This window comes from Netta rufina, assembly GCF_964035555.1.
Source record: "Netta rufina genome assembly, chromosome: 25".
Lineage (NCBI taxonomy): Eukaryota > Metazoa > Chordata > Aves > Anseriformes > Anatidae > Netta > Netta rufina.
Window position 1 is genome coordinate 1,691,226 of NC_140149.1, and position 20,296 is coordinate 1,711,521.

The window sequence follows — 20,296 nt, forward strand, 5'->3', positions numbered from 1 at the left end:
ACTCTGAAGAGTTACAAGCTGCACTACTCTGGGCTACACCGCAGCCTGGGGAAAAAGTTTGGGATGTACGACGTCATCGTGCCAGTTGTTTTGCAGTAATGGGAGTACCACAAACTATAAAGACTGATAATGGTCCAGCCTATGTTAGTGGGCCACTTAAGCGATTTATGGAACTGTGGGACATTAAGCATATAACTGGTATTCCACATTCACCAACTGGTCAAGCTATAGTAGAAAGGGCTAATGGAACAGTTAAGCAGTACTTGGAAAAGTTTAAAGACATTACAGATGTTAGAGAGAAGGTGAATAAAACTTTATTTGTTCTTAATAATTTTTGTATATTTGAAGATCATGAGGAACCATCCGCGGCACGTCATTACATTAAGTCTGAAAATGAAAATAAATGTATTATGAGAGTACTGTACTGAGATATGAAAACGGGACAATGGTTGGGGCCTGCTGACGTGATTTATATGGGGCGAGGTTATGTGTGTATCTCTTCCCCTACAGGTCCAACCTGGGTACCTAGTCGATGTGTTAAACCAGCCATTGAAGAAAAGTCATCAAGTACGAATAACAGTAACCATGGCTGATCTAACGGTGCAAGGGATTCTGGTTGCGTTATCTTTGACAATAACGGTTGGACGTAATAGTGCCATCCTAAGCAAAATCGATCCTAAAACCAATATGTGGATCACTTGGGCAATTCACGACCAGTTGAAATGGTTAAGGGATCATACGCAAAAAATTGTAGTACAAGATAGTTGGTTTGAAAGTTGGCTTAAATCTGTTTTTGGGAACATGGGTGGATGGGTTTTGTTAGTTCTTTCTACTTACATTGATTATAGTTGCTGCACGTATAATCTTTAACTGCCTAACTAAGCAAAATAAAAACGGGGGAATTGTGGAGGAATGGTTAAGTGAAATAGGACACATGGATGTTGGGCAGTTAAGAGGCAATGGGCTAGTAAAGTACCGTACTCAACTCACATGAGTCTGGGCACTGTACGCAGCTGGCTGAGAGCCAATCAGGCTCAAGGACACGATGCCCTTGAGCCATGGGGAAAGTCCCTAAGGCGGGACGGTGGCTAAAAGAAGGAGGAACTACCTGAAAAGAGCGGGAAGTGTTAGCCAATCCTGAGCTTAGTTTTTGCAATATGTATGAGTTGATTATGTTCGAACTAGATAAAAGGCGACTGAGCCTTCAACATTAAAGTTGAAGTTCACTGTACACTCATATTGAGCGTCTGTGTCTTCCTTCCGTCGACAACACCTGACTTTCGTTTGCTGTGGAGAGCCAGCATTGCTCACTGTCAAAGGAAAAGATGTGTATGTTCCCTTTCACAGTAAGGGCAGCATGCTGCCTCTGGGGGATGGCAGGTGGCTTCCAGGACCTGCCACAAATGGCAGCCGAGGAGCCTGTAAGTGCTCTTATTGCAAAAGTCATACTGCTGAAGGGGGAGGAAGTAGCTGTCTCTACTTTATGGCCTTTATACAGTGGCCAAAGCATTTTCTTAGGTGGTCTACTTGTTAATGTACTTATGTTAACGGAAATACACCTGTGTGTAGGACTTAGCAGCTCAAGTAGTGTCATACAGCTGAAATCCCTTCCATATTACAGTGGAGTGGCTAAGACAGCCAGCAAGCTGCAGGTGTTCGTATTTCATGGGCAGCAGATAGCTTGGATTTCTGAACGCACACTTCTACGACTAACCCCCTCACCAGGAATCTGACCTGCTTTATTAAAGGCTGCCGGAAGAGGACATTGTCAGTTACTTGCATCTGAGCACTTCTGAGCCACCATTCCCTGGATCAGTCACCCCACAAAATACTCTTTTTTCCTTAAACTTATGAGTAGATACACTGCTATGTTCCCATGTATTCACTTAAGAAATACTGCGCTGCATTCCTGTAAGGCTGTGCCTCTGTCCTACACATTCAATTCCCAGTAAGTAACCCGTGAGGAACCCCCTGCCTCTTGCCACTCAGATTTGGACCAATTCTCCCTGAGCTCAGTCCCCTACAAACACAGAGCAGCTGTGCACACACACGGCGCTTGCAGATACGTGCACGTACCTGGCTGCAACCAGTGGTTGCTTTTGCAGAGGCGGCTGGCACTTGTCCCATTGCTGATTGGTGATCTTGTCTCTGCGACATAGCGGGCTGGATGGCTGCGAGCATGCGCTGAGTCGCTGTAACAATGCTGTCTGTCTGAGTTGTGGCTGGGCCAGTGGCATGTTGGCTCGCTGGTCCGTGGCTAGGCTCAGTTGTAGTTGTCTGGATGGTTGTCAGATACGGCACTGAAGCCAGGGTGCTTTTCTCCCCGGCTGTCACAACAGGAGGTGTCTGAAGTTTGTCATCGGCTGTGCAGGCGGGCGCGAGGTGCTTGTCCCCGGGCATGCATGCACGGAGTTGGGGCTTATTTACTGGCATGTCAGGTGTGGGAGGCTCCAGGTCAGGCAGTGCACCCGGGGTGTGGTGCTCCTGGTCCCCAGCGTGGGACGGGAAGTGATCTTTGTCTCCCGATTTACCAGGATGGAAGCTGGACTGCTCTTGTTCTTCATCTCTGCTAGCGGGCATGTCCCCAGGCATGCCACTGCGGACAGGCGGGGGGTCTCGGGCTCCAGGTGCGCCAGACAGGTGGTTCTGCTCCCCGGCTGTGCTGCTACCTTGAAAATCCTTCTCTACTGGAGCACCAGGCTGGAAGTGAAGGCGGTTCTCAGGCAGACTGGTATACAGGTGGAGCTTGTCTGGAGCACCAGCAGAGACATGGAGCTTTTCTAGAGCTGTACCAGCTTCGGTCTCTCCATAATTTGTGCTTTCAGAATGAGTATCTCCTGGCTTTTTCTGAGACTGAGCAGACGCTTGCTGTGCGGACTCAGCTAACACTAGGGCTAGCATGCGTGCTGCGTTTTTCGGAGGAGGAGGAGGGATAAGAGACACGGAACTGACAGGAACAGGATCCTGGGGGGAGTCGAGGGCAACTGCTCCTAATGGGGGGAAAATTGAGAGAGAGAGTGATTTTATGTTACCCAATAAGGAGAGTGACCTAACCTTAATGACTACTATAAAAAAATAGATGCTTTCCACACTTTCACAGTGGCAATTCCTTCTGGTGCGAAATACTGTATCTTCAGTCTTACATGCAAACGCTGCTCAATAGCACAGCAGTTCATCACAAAAAGGAAAAAAAACACAAGAAATTGTCTAAAGGCTCCTCTTGCATTTCTAGAGAGGTAGGAAGTAGGTAGCAGAGAATGAGACACCCTTACACAATTTTGATCATAAGGTTTTGGGCAAGAAGGTCCCTTCTTCAAGTGTTGGCAGATTTTTAATTTAAAAAAGAAGTTTAGATGGTCTATCGGCTGAAATGATTTAGAAGTACATGCTATAGATTTTCATGTATGGCATGATGGGAAAAAAAAGTGGTATACAAAGTCTTATGAAAAAATATCCGAGATTTGTGTGATGTAGGGAGAAGACAGAGGTTAAGACCTTACTGATTTGCACAGCCCTGCAAGAACACTTGTGATCAGAACTGATGGGCAATCCCCTCTCCTAAAAGGCACGCAGAGAAGGATTTTTTTGAGAGCAGGTCCCCTTTGGAACTTAAAGAAAGAATGGAGGAAAATGCACTGTACCTGGCTGTGTGTTTCCAGTGGGTACACTCTTATTCTGACTGCTTGACATTGGTCTCTCCCCTTCTTCTGGGGACTCTGGTTTGCCAGCAGCCGCTGGCTGGGCATGCTGAAGCTCTTGTTGGGCTCCTTCCCCTGCTCCTGTTTCATTGCTTTCCAGGGGCAAGGACATCTGGGTTGCGGACTTGTTTGTCATTTCAGTGAGGTCGATCTCTTTGCTCCAGTTGGAAGCAGAAGAGTTTCTGGTCGTGATGGGCACTCCTCCAGTTGGTTCTGACATGCGGCTGGGCAGTGCAGAGGAGACAGGTTCTGATGTAGTCGGTGGTGGAGATTTGATGGGCTTTTGCTCCGTCTTGGGTGAGAAGACATGGGGTTTGCAGGCCTTCTCTTCAGTTGGGCTTTGATCCATAGTAAAGATGGGATTCATCTTCTCTTGGAAAGGAGAGACTGGCTCAGAGCTTGTGGCGCTGCCTGGTGTGTGGGACTGGCTGCCTGATTCTACATCCTTCTTCAATAGGCTCGGCTTCTCCTTATTTATGTCGACTGACTCAATCAGGGAGGTACTGGTCTCCAGGCACTCAGACTCTGCCTGGGGTGGGCTGCACTGAAAAGACATCGGGTCGAAATCCAGGCTGGCAACTCCAATATCTGGTGGGCTCAGGTCAACGTCTTCAGAAGAGCGAGGAGAAATAAGGGCAGGAACACGGATGATCCCCTCATCCCCATCGCTGTTTTGATGTGGAAGGTTGTCATAAGAATTGCAGCGATTCATGTTTCCTAAGAGCTCGCCATTGAAAGAAGCAGACAATGCATCACTACTGGATCTAGGTCTTCTGGGTCGAAGTAGTTTAGTTTCACCTAGGAATGAGTAGATACACAGGAGTTAGTGTAAAAAAAAAAAAAATACTGTCCAGGAGACAATGGCTTGGTGTTGTTTTTAAAGTTGTTTTAAAGCAATGTGCAAGATGCTCGTGTGGCAAACTCTAAACAGAAAAATAATGTACTTAGTGGTAATTGTTAATTAAATGTGCTCAAACTCTTTTAAAGCAGTTGTCAGGTCCGATTTGGTATGAAACTACGCTGTTTGCAAAAGCAAAACTAGGTTAAGTGTGCTGTAGGCCTCCCTCAGAAAGCATTTTCCTTCCTGATGGTGTCTTTTCCACCTTAGAATAGAAAGGAGATGGTGAGGAATGAAAGGTAAGTAATGCCAGCTATACAAAAGCAAGAGCTTTGCTTTTTTACCTTCGAAGGAAAACAAAGATTTGAAGAGCATTTCTCAGATGATAATACTGCCCAACACAGAGCGATAAGCTGCTCCATTAATTAGTAAGTCCAGCTTTTGCTGGAGAGGGGGAGGGAGGGGAGGAGGAGGATCTGCCCTATTGAATATCTGCAGTCAGTAATATCCTATTGCCTTTTTTTTTTTTTTTTTTTTTTTTTTTTAATCCACACACATTGAAAGTGAAGGTACAGTTTTGTCTTACCATCAACAGCATGCAGAGAGGTAAGTGATTCTTCGCTTTTAGCTGAGCGAAGAGTTCCGCTGTCTCCTCGTCCACCTATGAAAATGCAACCAAGACAGGGAAAAGTTGAATTACAAACATGGCTTACATTTGGTTACGTAGTGGTGGCAGGAAGAAGCTGAATGGGCTTCTAGCATCAGTACCGCTGTTTTTAAAGTAACAGTTGTGCTTTTATTTTTTTTCTGTTTTCTTTTTATTCCGAAGTCCTTAAAGAAAGCCTTTACCCTGGTTGACTGTTAATACGTTTTACTGTCTAAGATAGAAGTAGTCCTGTTTTGTGTGGGAGATTGGCCTGGATGACCTACAGAGGTTCCTTTCAGCCAATGATTGCATACTACTGGGCAAGAAGCGATTACAAAGACTGGGTTGATTTTTGACACTCATTTTACAGACTGGTGAAGAGCAACCTATGCAAATTAACCTACTGCAGGTGACAGGTTGGAAAACTGCTGCCTCCCATGCATGTCATGCCACTACAGACTGTCTGGATGTACCTGTGGTAGCTGGTTGGTTCCTGACAGCAAATCCCTTAGAATGGGGAAGAAAGTAACATTTACACAGCTGGTTTTACAAGCACTAAACAAGTACAACTAAAATGCTCCAGGAAGACAGTCATATAATGTGTTTATTATCCTTAAGACTGAAGGTTATAATTTGAAAATGGTACCAGAGAAAAGATGGGACAGAAGTCCTCACTGGTCCATATTTAGGAATTTGTGGTATGTTTCACTGCAAAAATATATAGTTGCTATTTTTAAAGAGACAGAAAATTATATATATAAGGGTTGAGAAGTCAGAGACTACACAGAGGAGGGTACGAAAAGTTGTTGGATGTCTTCTTTCGCTTTCTGGGAGAATACATCTGTGGTAACGTGCCTTTAAGCCTAGTTTAAATGTATCATCCGAGAATAGCAAATGGAGACAGAAATGTATTCTTATTTCATGATATGAGTGTCAGAAGGAAATATTCTGAGACTTTTTATAGTGGTGCCCATATAATGTCCTTCAAAAGCTATTCTGATAAACACATTTAAGGGGTGTGCTCTAGCGTGTCAAATTCATGAGCTAATGCGAGATCCCTTTAGGAAAGACAGCAGTTAACTCAGGATGTTATGCATGGCTTGAACACTAGAAGGAGATAAAAGCACACTGTAAACATGAATTCTGCATTGCCGAAAAATCTTGTTTTCTGAAGAATGGATTTACAACCTTACCTGCACGGGCTGTGGCTTTCATTTCTGAGGGCTCACTGGGATTGCGCTGTAGTTTGCGTTTGGACACGGAGGACGATTTTCCCAAGTTGAAGAAAGAACGCCAACTGCCAACTGGCGATTTCTTCATCTTATTGGGTGGTCTTTTTCTGAAGTGAGAACAGAGCAAATCGTGTATGTCAGGGTGATGGGGAATTGCATTTGGCTCTTGCTAACAGTTGTTTGTTATTAACAGTACCTTGTTTCTGCTGAAAGACAGCTTAGAAACGTGGTCTCTTTTAAATGGTTGAGGATGTTTTCATTTTTATAGCTCAGCCCTAAAGTTTGGGTGCTGGGTAAATTCCACCAAACTATGCAAAGCAGATGCAATGCAGGTGAGCAAAGGCTCCATACTTGTACAACATGGCATCTAAGGAATGTTTTTTATTTAGCTGGTTGGTATAGCTGTTCTCTGAGGAACTGTGTAGTCACAAAAGGTATTAAAGAGCATCTCTTATGCTGTAAAATCATGCTTGCCTCCTCCCACTGCCATGTTTAATTTCTAGCACCATCAAGTCTGTCCAACAGCTCCACTTCGAGGACAACCAAAGTTTGTTTCAGGCATGTGGTCCTGAAATATGGAAAACCCCGGTGTTTCTAGGTATTCACCCTGTTCACATTTCTGTGTCTGTGGCGAGTACGGGCATGGATATGCATCAGTATGGCTCTTACATTTAGTGATAGCCCTGTGAAAAGTAAGAAATGGCACAGAAGTTGCAGGGCTAACCTAAGCCCATCAGACATTTGTATGTTAGTTGAATCCTCACGAAGTCCAAAGCGGGTGGAAAATTGGCTACAATACTTTATGCATGATTACTATAAGTCAGTTTCAACAAGTTTTTGATGTAATCAAAATAAATCAGTTATGACACATGCTGGAAAGGAAACTCCTCTTTACCTTTCAGATGGAAAGTCTATGACCGTGTGGAATTTCCCCTGTAGAGCTGCTGGGCCTTCTCCCACTTCAACGTATCTGCTGTTTGCCACGATGGGAGAGTTGGTCTGGGTTTGTGTCCGTGCCTGTGCCTCCTTCAGTGTGAGCAGCTTTGTGGAAGGAGAGGACACCAGCAGAGACTTGGGCCGTGATAAAGAACTGTGCCCTGAAAGGGAAAACCAGGGACAAGAGGGGGAATCAGAAAACAGCAGTACAGACATCAAAGTTCTGGGGGAACTGTTGTGTTTTTCTAAGATCTTGTTGTTCTAGCCCCTGAAAGATGTGGTCAAAATAACCATTTTGTCAGAGGTATGTTTATGAGAAAGGAAATACTTTTAATTGAGAGCAGCTTACCGTATTTAAGCAAACAAAAAACAAAACAAGAATGGGGATGGGCAGGGAAGCAAGCAGGTTAGAAACCTTCAGTGTTGACATACTTTAATGAAGCTTCATCTGCATGCTGAACTCCATAACGATAGTGACAGCTTTCTTCTTACAAAGTTTGTTTTTAGTTATTCCCAGATATTTTATTTATTTATTTATTTATTTATTTTTATTCCCAGATATTTTTTTTTTTTTTTTAGTTATTCCCTTGCTGTGGCACAGTATTCCTGAGCATAGCTGGTACGCTGTGAAACAGCCTGACCCTTTCCCCCCCTAGTTTTGTGGCAAAGTACACAATGTGAATGCCCAAGTCATTAAACAATTAGCCGAATTTATATGCTCTGTTCTAAGCCTGGATAATCATTTGGCTCGGATTCTTAGCATGTTCATCTTCCCCTGGCAGAGCTCAGCCTGCTATGGGCTGTTAGCCAAGCTAAGCTCTGGATCCTACTGACGTAACAATTGTCTTCCAGTAGGAATAAAAGCTGGACTTACAAAAACTGTGTTGTCCTAAGTAGAATCACAGAATCATAGAATGGTTTGGGTTGGAAGGGACCTTAAAGTTCCTTTAATTCCAACCCCCTGCCATGGGCAGGGACACCTTCCACCAGATCAGGTTGACTTTCTGGGCTGCCAAGTAGAGGTAGGGCTTGTACAAAAATGGGGAGCAGCAACCATTCTGGAACAGCAGCTACCTGTACTGGTGGTAAAGTAACTGCACTGACTGTACAAATTTCATTGGAAGGGCAGGTTATCAAAGCAGATGGAACAGACCTAATGCTGCTTTGGAATAGTAATAGGTTGTGCTCTCATTTATTCTTCTAACACACAGAATGGTACAACTCAATTTGTTTCCAATGGAACAGGTACACTTAAGGTCTTAGCAGTTACTTGAGCAAATTTGTACACTCCAGGGATAAATGACGCTTCAGATGCTCCAGGGTTGGGCACAAACATGTCACAGTTCATTCCTCATCCTAAAGCCACAAATCTGCAATGTAATTAGGAAACTGGGCAACAGTTGTAGGGCCAATGCAGTCTTTGCCATGTAGCTGGACAGCCCTACTAATTAACCTATATAGACTATACTAATTAACCTATAGAGACTATGCAGAAGAAATAACCAGGATAGCAGGTGTCAAAATATTTCACATTAAGAACAAGACTTTTGTTTCTTAATGTCAATGCTAATGAATACCAAGAACTTTCTTTAAATCTGCTGATTGATCCTTTAAATCAGCTGATTGAAGAGCATCCTTGGCTTCTAGGAAAGGTACTGATAGCAATTTCAAAAACTAGGCCATATTTGCCAGGTTCTAATATCATAACCCTGTAAATCTGTCCTCTCACTGATAGTAAAAACATATTTCAAATGTCCTGGAGGAGGCTCAGATTTTCATTAAGCGTCTATTACTGTTTTTGATCAAGGTAAAGCTAACAGAGGAAGTCACGCACCTGCTCCATCTCGTATGATTGAGCTGAATTTGGAACTGAAGAGGATGTCCACATTATTCAAGATGAATTCCACAACTATTGACTGGATTCGCACCTCCATGAAAGCAGCTGTTCCATTGAAGCAGGAAGACTCGATCTGCTTTGATCTGAAGAAAAGGAAGATTAAATAAAATGCAAACAGCCAAAAGACTGTGAAAGATATGATCCCCTTGGTAAGGCTTCGTCACATGTTGAACTACTGTGCCACACTGCTTGGGCAGACAGGACTTTAGGGGCAGTTACGAGATAAATCTCATCAAAGCATTATATGAATGGTCATATTGACTGCAGTCATTTACATCCAGCTTTTGGTTTCAGGCTGGAGTCCTACTGAAACAGGCAAGAGGAACAATGGGTCAAGAAGGAAAGAAAGCACGTGGCAGGTCCAGATTGAGGTAAACACTGCATATACGAAGTGGGGAACTTTCCTTTAACTTCTTTCTAGAAACAGTGTATGGCAGCAGTTTAATGCTGTGACACTGTAGAAAGCTCAGCATGGTCTTCTGCATCATTTTTCCTCTAGCAGGGAATGTCTCCAACTCGTCCTGCCCAGCAAGTACCCCAATATTCACAACAGCAAACTCAAACAAGAAATCTTTTGACTGCTTGTGGGTGAATTGCCATAAAGGAGAAAATAGCTTTCCCTCATTAACTGCACACAGGGGAATCTCTGACTCGGATTTCTCAGGTTGGTAGCAAAGCAGTCCAGAAATCAATACAATAGAAGCCAGGGTGATTTTTTTGTCTTTGTTTTAAAGCACAATTTTTAAATTACACCATTAATTTTAAAATACCCTATTAGGCACATTCAAAACAAGTTTTAGGAGACATTTATCCAAGATCATTTCCGTAAGTCTGAATTTTTGCAGCCAAAAGCTGTCAAATTAGACTCCGGAGATTTCTGCAGTGGGAAATCAGTGATGCCACTAAACACATTTTCCTGGATGACCAAGGACACACTAGTCTCATCTAACCAGGAGAGGAGAAATTATCATCTAGAAAGAGTTCTGGGGGTGAGAACACACTAGGCTCATTCCTTGCCACTGCTGAACTGTGGTCAGTGGAGCTGCAGTGCAGAGAGAGAGAGCAATACTGGGGTATTCTCTCACAGTGTGTCAACGCAGTTCCACTGACAACAGCAGAGCTATTAACATCACTTTCAGAAGCTTGCCAGCTGGTCTCAACCCCCTGCTCAGAATAATTTCCTATTAGAAATTTTACAGGAGAAGAACACATTGGATGGAAAAAAAGGAAAATCTTCTTCTAGGCTGCTGAAAGTTATGATTTTCTGGGCAACTGATATCTATCTTTTATTTTTGTAAATACAAAAACTTACATAAGCCTTGTATTTGAATGGGAAAAAAAAAAGTTACCTTAAGAGGTTTGGAGCCCAGACAATTGCCAAGTTCTTAGCGTGCATATTTGTAACAGAGCAGTAATCAGCTAGACGAGCTAAGTGTCTCATTAAGAACTCCAGTGTCCTGGAAAACAAGAGATAGGCAAATGTTCAGCACCAATGAGCAAGCCATGCTGCAAGTTACAAAACAAACCCCAGTTCATTATCTTCTTTCGCTTTGGGTGCTCACAAAAAAAAAAAAGTTGAAGTGTATGGCAAGAAGGATGGTAAAGTTGTCTTTAGCAAATAATTACATAGGGGTGGGGTAAGAAGGAGTCACTCCTGATTTGTTCTGAGTAAAGGAAAAGACTGCCCAAGCACCTGTTCTCAGCCAAGTGACTGGACCCAGCAAAGACCGACGTGGATGGGAATATGCTAAATGCCACCAGCACAGCAGGATCTAGAAGCAGAGCACCCTAGAGCTTCATAGCTCTTGGTGGTTTTATTATAGCATTGTCAAACAGAAATACAGCCCTTACGCTGTATTTGGGTCATAGCACAATGCTCATCTGAGAGTTAGAAGAAAGGACTTTGAATATAAACCTCCTGGTAAACAGAAGACTATTTATTTACACAGCCCAGGATTTTGAAAACCAGCAAATTTTATCTGAATTCTACTTAGGAATTGAGTGCCTCCAGCATTCTTATACACATATAAGAGGTACACAGCAGATACAAGGTTAAGCTTCACAGGACTTCTGATCAGGTAAAAATAAAAGATTGTGTTTTAGATTAAACGCTGCTGCTACCATGACATGGGGAAGAGGAGGAAGGGCCCAGCTCCACTCCTTCCAGCCAGTGCAGGGGGCGGCAATGTGAACGCTGCTGCCACCTCCTCGATGCTGGCGCTCAGCGGCAGCCTGGCTGGCACCCGTCTCTCTGTGCCCCCTTCACCATATGGCAGCAGGGGCCCAAAACTTCTCAGGCGGGAAGGGTGTGAAGCTCAGATGGGTGTTTCTGGGTGGACACAAAGCAGGCATCTCCACCAACCTGCACAGCCCTGCTGCACCTCAAACACTGCCTACCCGCATGGAAATTCTCACGGAACGGAGCAGAACAACAAGGTGTCTTTCTGTCCTTCTTCAAGCAACCCTGAGGAACTGAGGTGAGCCAAGGCAGAGCCCAGCAGTGCAGCAGCAGTGGGGGAGTGAGAGCCACACAGCTGCTGGCTGGGTTGCTGTGCTGCTGCCTGTCCCGGGCACAGGCATCCCTAAGGGATGTGCACTGGGATCCCCTGAGAGCCGTTTCAGGGAAAAGGTGGAATGCACCACAGAAAACTTGACAAAGGAGTTTTTGTTTTTGATACAGTCTTCTTCAAGGCCCTGCTCCCTTATTATTATAATTAGTTTTAAATGCTAATTAATTACCAGACCTCATACTTAGTATTAAGTCCCATAAGTTAGTCAATGCTGTTTAATTACCTATGACCGTACATTATAATCAAAGCTAAGTACAATATTTATATTTATTAATGGATATTGATTAATGGTTATTGATATTTAATAATGGATAGCATAAATTATATAGTCCCATTATAATCAAATGATAATCACCATACACAATAATAATTCTTTTAATATTGGTTGATATGCATTATAATTAGTTGTCAATACCAATCACCATATACTGTTATATTTATTTAAGAATGCCATACAAAAGTTATTAATATTTAAATAGTAATGTATTATTTTATTTATACCAATCAATACATTGTCATTGGTCCAGGCTAATTGCAGTAATTATTAATATCATTTAAATAGTCATTAATATTATTTCTGGTATTAATACCGATCACCATACTTTGTAGTATGAAGACATTTACCATACACTGCAATAGTTACTAATACTGGTTAAATGAACATTAATATATATAATATGATGATTAAAGACTAACTGTTGTGCACAACAAAATAGTTATGAATACTAATTAGTGTGTCAATATAATGCATATCATTTAGCATGTACTATTCTAATAAGCTTGTACTGTTTAAATAATCAACACAGTATAGTTATTATTTCCCAAAGATCACTGTTAGCATTTGCTAGTTACTATTATTGCTATTATAGTTAAATATTAAATAGATAAAACGTTACTAAGCATTGCCTTGCAATAATGCAAGCAACCACTCCAGAATACAACACGATCCCATCCATCATCCAAGCTGCCCCACCACGCTCGTATGTCTTGCTGCTGCTCCTTATGTATTGACATATTCAGCACTGGCCTGCAGCTAAAAGCTATTTGGGGCAGGGGGAGGATGCTTACAGCCAAAATACATTTGAACAACTTAAACCACAGTCCTGAAGCAATTTTTTGGTGTTCACATTTCACTGTCTTTACTGCTATTCCTAGAGAGGGTATTGTGCCCCCTCAGTAAGAACATTTCCTTAATGATATCAGCCACTTGTGCCATAACGAGCTTGTATTTGCTTCCTATACATACTTTCCAGAGGAAGTCAAATAAGACGATATAAAGTATATGGTGTTTGTCTGGTAATGATCTAATTATAATATAAATCAACTTTATGTAGCCATAAACCATTTTAATATATACAGGCACAATGCAGCTATCTTAAGAGGAATCACACCATTACACTCTTGAAATGCCAGCAATGCCAAGCTATAAACAGACTGAAGGCTGTACTAACCTGTAGTGAGGTGGGGGGAGCTGCTGGATGACATCATGGATTTTAACCAACCGTTCGTCATCTGTAGCAGCGGAGACAGCATCCTGGAATAGCACAGTAAATGACTGAGATACGAACAAGGCCAGATACCTGACACAGGGTCTTGAACTAAGTGGACAGTGCACTGTTCTCTAGTGCTGATACAGAATTTGTTGAGCCTCTCAATCTTCCAAGAGGCATCCGTCTCTGGGGACAGACTGACACACAGCTCAATGCAACAAAGGGCAAGTAATTCAAGCTCTGGGCCAGTTCATAGCTTGATTGTACAGCGCGATTCCTTGCAGTGGGCATTCAGTTCCAAGTAGCATTTGCTTCTAATCCCATTCCTGTTAGATAAGTCACCAGGGAACGGCAGAAGATAGGGGAATTCTTGCAAGCACTGTTAATACCCTAATAACCTTCACTGGGGCCCCCGGAGTGGCATCAATAGGGCGCAGGAGGTGACACAAAGGCACAAGTGAGTAAACCTAATGGGGCAACAAGAAAAAGGCTCCCAAACCTGGGGCCTTGTTGCACCCACCTTTTGAAGGGGCAGGATGTTAACAGCAGGTGGGCATTTGGTGTGCAGCATGAGCTGTATTGGTGTTAGGCTGGTGGTTTTACAGACACACACTTTGGGCCTCTATAAAAACACCAGCCTAAAACAGAATTAAGGCAAAGGAAGGTGCGTACATGTGCAGATAACAGGTCATGCTGTGAGGTAAGTGGAAGACGTTGCTTTGTACTCACAGAGAACTTGTCGTAGAGGTGGTATGTCAGCAGGGGGTTCGGGAGCTCCCGAAAGTACAGTTTGCAGAGAGAACTCACAGAGTGAATGTCATGGACGTATGTTTCTTTAGTTAGGTCAGGAATCTGTTCAGAGTCAAACTCATGGCTGGAGATGAATACACAAAAGTGGGTAGAGGGAGGTTGGCAAAGAAGAAAGAAAATAAAAAACAACACAAATTACAGTCAAGCAAAGCAAGGGTTTCCTGATTTACGGGATAAAACAATTACTTAGTCACCAAAGCCCCCCAAGCCATGCTGGTGCTGCTACTAGATTGTTTTTTTTTTCTAAAATAAGACTTTTTTTTGGTATGTCCTTTTTCAGTTGGTTTATAATCTAAGCCTACAATTTAATCTACAATCACTTTTCCTGTAACAGAGCCCTTCACAAAATCTCCAGAGCATGTTTTCAAAGACCACGGAGGCAATCTGACTGTTCAACTCCCGAGGACTGTGACAGGGAGCTGCCTGGAGGAAGAGTCCCCACAGGTCAGAATGAAAGCTGCTGTCCCTTTGCATTTCAGAGGCCTGGAAACTGAAATGATAAAGCAATGCTGAACGGCAGCACCGCTGGCACTGCTGCACATGGAAACTACTGTGTGCAGAAATTCTTTGGGTCCAAGCTGGTGAGCTGAGCACGCCTCTGCTATGGGGTGAAGAGAGCCAGCAACCACATAAAGACAAACCCTGAGCATTCCCTTGGTTTTCAGAGAGAGGAAAACCAAAAGCACAAACATCTATGAAATAAAAGCTGAGCTTAGAAGGCCAAGAGCTGGCTCGCTGCTCGGATATGCGCATGGAGATTGCTGTTTCAAATTAGCAGGCCAGATCTGCAGGGGCTGGCATGGCCACAGGGAGCTGCGAGAACATGGCTGCTTTAGCTGGAGCTCAGTTTCCCTGCCATCGTCGTTAAGCTGTAAACCCAGCAACTTATCATCAATGTGGGGAGTCACCCTGTCTGCACTACAACCACAGCAATGGCAGGGACTTAGTGGCAACATCTCCGGCCTCCCTCCAGTCCAAGCGGGACAATTTGTAACACAGAAGATAAAACACGACTTAGGCACAGGTCAAACGCCAAGCTTGCCCCTCTCTGCTACAGGATGGAACCAGTCTGAATCCATGTCCAAGGAACCAGGCGTATTTGTAACCTCAGTGATCAAGTGTTCGTCCCTTACGATACAAGGAAGGAGCTCCTTTCACCTAGACATGAAGCTGTGTGAGGGAAGCCAGTTCACTGTGCCAGTGAGAAGGGGAAGAGGGGTTGACTTCTTCAGACAAGAAGGTGAACATCTGCCCCAGCTCCTCATCCCAAAGGCAGCACAGAGGAGGAAATAAAGGTTTCTGTTTTCCCCAACCGATGGATTCCCTGTAGCCACACTCCTCAGCGCTCAGTGTACGCAGCTCCCACAGGCACGTTCTGACTCATCCCTTACTCACATTTGGAAGACAAACTTGTTTCCTGCACTTGGCTCCACAGAAGAAGAGAGCTCAGAAGAACGATCAGGGAAAGACACCAACCCGCCCAAACAAACAAACCGAGCCTTGGTGGACACTCTCTGACCATCTCCTGCCCTACCCCAGCACTCCTGCTGCTCCAGCACACCTTCCCAAGGAAGAAATCCCATGCCATGGTAGAGACCTACCCCTGCAGAAGCAGAATATGGAGTGAAGAAAGGGAAACCTTACAGGCAGTCTTCTTTCTCTGACTATATAGAGAACAACTTATTTCTTTTGACCCCCAAAGGTAGATTTTTTAGTGGAAGAATACAACTTCACAGCATCTCAAAAAAAGCCAGAGCCAAGTACAGGGATGCCCATGCCAACCTGACACTCACTCCAGTTCATCTACCGTCCAAATAAAGGCAGCTACTGTGCTACTAAAGAGCCAGCCTCTGTCCTGGAGTGAATCTCTCACGTGGAATAAAATTCTCTTAACTTTCTGTCCAACCAAAAGAAAAAAAACAACCACCTTTAAAAACGGGAAATTCAATTCTTCTATTAGAAACTTAACAACAATTGCTCATTTATAAGGGCACTGCAGAGCTAATTTTGAAATAAGCTTAATGATCTGTTTATATAGCTGGAAACTCCAGCAATGCAACATGTCCTACATTAATCAAACACTTATGAAAAATCTGTCATGAAATTTGACAGGGATAGTGTCTACAAGTTATACCATGTACTTTCAAAAAATTGAAAAGTAGGCTATCGTTTTGTTCTCTGTACTGTACCAGGGTATTATGCAACTGAAGTTTTAGAAAAACATTTTAAAGCACCTTTGGAATACATCAAAAGAGAATATGGTTATAAAAGATGAACTAGGGCAGTGATTAGAAACATGGTCCAGCACAAGTCAGAATGGGGAATTAAAGGGATATAACTGAAGTAAGGGCAAACATTTTATTCAGCCGACTCTGCTCTGGACAGCAGCTACAATCAGAGTCTTTGGAGCCTGCATATCAAAGGCTCAGGGAGTAGATTTTTGAAATTGAACTTGCTGTGATGAAAAACAGGATTAAGCTGAACCAGAATAAGCCCATCCATACAAGGGTTTGTGCAGTAACTGTACTGGCTCAAACCCGTCCATTTAACTTGGGAATAGCTGGTACAAAAAGGATATCCTTCATATGGAAAATACCCCTTTGCTGCCTCTGTGAAGCAGCGGGCCTACGATCAAAACTGGAATTAGTCACATCCCAGTAGGTTCTCTCAGACCCTTCACAAGAGAAGAATGCATACCAAATGATGGGAGGAAGAAACGGGGCCTCACAAAAGGATAAAGGGCACTCAGAGTGATTTGAACAGCTCTTGAGTGGGGACAACACACACCTAGCCTTCCTTCTCACAGCCACGCAGCAGGGCCATGCCACCCACCATGAATTATGCAAGTACTTATTCACATGTCGCTAATTAATTGCTAATATGCCAGAACTCCAAAGCAGCAAGGAGAAGTATCAGCTGCTCCAAAGGGCTCCAGGAACAAGAGGAAACAGGAATGAAATTTGACAGCAGTGACACCACAATCCCCGAGCCTTCCAATACCCATCCTGAAGGAAAACTTCCCACAGAACGAAGTCTACTGAACAACCCTGCACACCTGTGAAAGAGAGCTCCAAGGCAGTGACAATCCCAGCACACCATCCTTGGAGTGCACACTGCACACACAGAGCTGCTGAGCAGCCAGCCCCATAGCTGGCACGGGGCAGGCTCCTGAAAACACAGCCCTTGAATCTGGCACACACCTCATTCCGCCTCTACAAGCAGGTTTGTCAGACACGGTGCTCTTACCGTAGTTTCTGGATGTTGGACGCAACTCCAGACACACGATATATTCCATCCACAATGCCATATTTCTCAATGAATTCAGTGCAGCTCTTGAGGACCTGGGGAACTAAAGAACAGGTGTCATGGGTTAGTTGAGCATGTTATTAAAGTCCTCGTTCAGGCTGTGGTCTTGTCAGATCCCATAAACTAAACCCAGCTGGGCTAGTGCTTTACATCTTCCTTAGAGGAGAAAGCCTGTAAGAGTTTTAAGTGCAGGATTTGGGAAAGAAGCTCGACAGAAGTGCATTCTTTGCTTTAAAGAAATGCCAGGATATATGAATCACATTGGAAAAAGTCAATTCTGGTCAAGCAGAGACAGTGCAGGTCCCATCACAGTTCCCACAAGAGCTGTGGTGTTAAATCTCATGTTCAGAAGAGTTATAAAACTGAGTTGATACGCTCTCTTTGGCCAAAAGGCTTTGTTGCTTTCAGATCTATATGGGAATCGCCTGCATAGCTTGGTTTAAGCAAACACAAATGTTAAAGAGATGCTACTTTCTGCACCAGGGACAGCAGAGTTTTTACAGCTGATAATTTCCTCCCCAAAGCCTACCAGAGCGTGACTGGATTTAGATAGCTACACAACATACCACACTCACAGAGATGGCAGATAGACCAGGTTATGACAGAATGGAAAAATAAGCCCAGAAGATATAATTAGGTGTCAAGTTAATATTCAAGCCACTTCACCAACCAATTCTTTCCAGTTGACTTCTCAGCCCCATGCAGCATCCACTGCCTGAGCTATCTGTCCATCCTTGTAGGCTTAAGGAACAGTAAATCATTGTATTTATCGTAGGGAGATAAAACTGCTCTGAGCACAGAAAGAAAATCAGGACTGAGCTCTTGTGAACATCAGCAAATCAGCATGGAAAAGCTCACATCCTTGTGCACTCCTCTGCAAACCACCTTTTTTCCACAGCTCCTTTGATGATCGAGATTTATTCTTACATTAGATGCCATGTCTGATCAATTTGCCACGTGGCACAGATTCTGAATAGGTCATGTGGCAAATCCCCTTACATCAAGCAGCAGATGCCATCTGCCAGTCAGTTTGATTAAGTGCTACCCAACTTGGATGCTCTGTGCTCTCCCCTCCCAGTCACTTCACTGCTTTTCTTTGGGCTTGCAGCACACAGCCAAACACACAGCTAGAGAAGAGACTAATTTCAAATGGTTCCTGGGAGTCAGCATCATCCTGGGTTAAGCACGCATCTGCTCCACACTCGAGCACAGGCCAGAACAGGCCAGAAGCTGCATGGCACATCAGTTGAGCAAGAGCAGCTATACTAGATGAGACCCTGCAGCTGGGATGCCCAAATATACCAAGAGGCAGTCAATACTCAGCCAGTCAGACTCCAGTTTCTCTAGCACTAGGCATTTACAGCATCTCACACGGTTTTCCAAAGCACGGTGCAGACTCTGGGGCACACAAAACCCTTGTACACCAAGCAATGGCATAGAAAAAGTGTTGGAAACCAAGCGCTGCTTTTTGGGGGAAGGAAATCCATCAGAGGTGATTACCTTCTTTTGCTCTCCCCTGTAGATGGAATGGAAATTTTAACTTCCACTAATGCAGCCAAAGGCTTTTACAGAAGGAAACCTCAGCATCCGCTCTGAAGAAAGGCACCTCTCGCAGCCTTGGGAGCTCGGAGCCGCAGCATACTGCTGGCATTAGGAATCGGCCAGACAGCATGCACAGCATCTGAGCCAGGATAAGCAACAACTTCTTGCTGCTGAGTGAATACACATTTGGAGAGCATGTTGGTAAAATGTGCATCAGTCATCCACAACACCGTAAGCTAAATGTCTTGAGAACAGAGCAGGCGGAACAGATGGCCCTAAATCCTAATATGGTTTCAAAAAACATTTTTAGAGGACAACACTTACCCCTTTACGCAAAAAGATTCAACACCTCTTCAAGAAGAAAGTTTTAATGCTTGAATTGGATAGGGTGGAAATTACATCATACTCAAGCAGTTGCCAAAAGGGGCTGCCTACGTATTGCACCGCTCCACCGTGTTAGGAGCAAGTGCGACCCAGGTATAAATGGATGCAGACAACCAGAGGTGAGAACAGCACCACCCCTTGCAGTGAACACAAAGGACAGCCTTCAGGTGCAGACACAGTTGGTGCTTTCTTTTCTTGCATGAGGAAAGAGAGCACCCTAGATGGCAAGACACACTACAGCAATGCACCTTTTGGTTTCTCTGAGAAATGGGCAGGACTACATGAGATGTCCACGTGTATCTCTCTTCCCACCACCACCCATTAAGAAAGGTGAGAGGTCACAAATCTGTGATCAAAGAGCTAAGTGAGGATGCTGGGCTCAGCACCGAATCAGCTCGACTGCCAGGGTCACAAAGGACTAGGCAAGGAGGTAAGGTTTTAAAGTGTCGTAGCGAGACCTGCTGATGTGTGACTGCAAAGCCCAAAGATTTCAGTGGTCGATACTGGAGTCTGAATGGGCACCCCATGAAATCAGCTGCACCTGCTGAAATAAATAAATAAATAAGCAAGTAATAGCACATTCCCTGCCCACCTAATTCCTACCAGGGAGGCTGCTAATGTCTGAGAGGGATGATGCACATGTGGCATGGGGGAACCCCCCCGTTTCTCTGCACACCCTGAGCACGGCCAGGACACCTGCCTGAGTGCCCTAATTGAAGGCTGTGCCACAGGGAACAAACCTGCGTGTTTCCAAGGCCTTATCCTGCTGGGGTTTATCTAGCTGTGTCAACAAACAGCACGGTAAGAATGGTATTTGTGCACCAGTTCTTCTGAGCAGCAACCTGTTGTGACAACGTGAATCAGGTCAAGGGAGCATGGAGGGGAGCAGTGGGCTGCAGCAACAGCAGCGTGCTTCCTAAACCATTCCTCTGTCATGGACGGGCCCG

General features: G+C 44.1%; 1 protein-coding gene across 1 annotated transcript in view; it reads right to left on the reverse strand.

Annotated features, from left to right (window-relative positions):
* The window catches only part of ARHGAP32 (Rho GTPase activating protein 32), a gene marked incomplete at both ends in the record, with an annotated part of 162,339 nt that overhangs the window by 8,886 nt on the left and 133,157 nt on the right, over positions 1 to 20,296 (reverse strand). The window contains 10 exons of the mRNA XM_084301400.1: positions 2,077 to 2,990; positions 3,642 to 4,496; positions 5,123 to 5,197; positions 6,376 to 6,521; positions 7,310 to 7,511; positions 9,185 to 9,330; positions 10,597 to 10,704; positions 13,269 to 13,351; positions 14,037 to 14,181; positions 17,364 to 17,466. Of these exons, the coding sequence (XP_084157526.1) occupies positions 2,077 to 2,990; positions 3,642 to 4,496; positions 5,123 to 5,197; positions 6,376 to 6,521; positions 7,310 to 7,511; positions 9,185 to 9,330; positions 10,597 to 10,704; positions 13,269 to 13,351; positions 14,037 to 14,181; positions 17,364 to 17,466 (2,777 nt within the window). The remainder of the gene's footprint in view (positions 1 to 2,076; positions 2,991 to 3,641; positions 4,497 to 5,122; positions 5,198 to 6,375; positions 6,522 to 7,309; positions 7,512 to 9,184; positions 9,331 to 10,596; positions 10,705 to 13,268; positions 13,352 to 14,036; positions 14,182 to 17,363; positions 17,467 to 20,296) is intronic.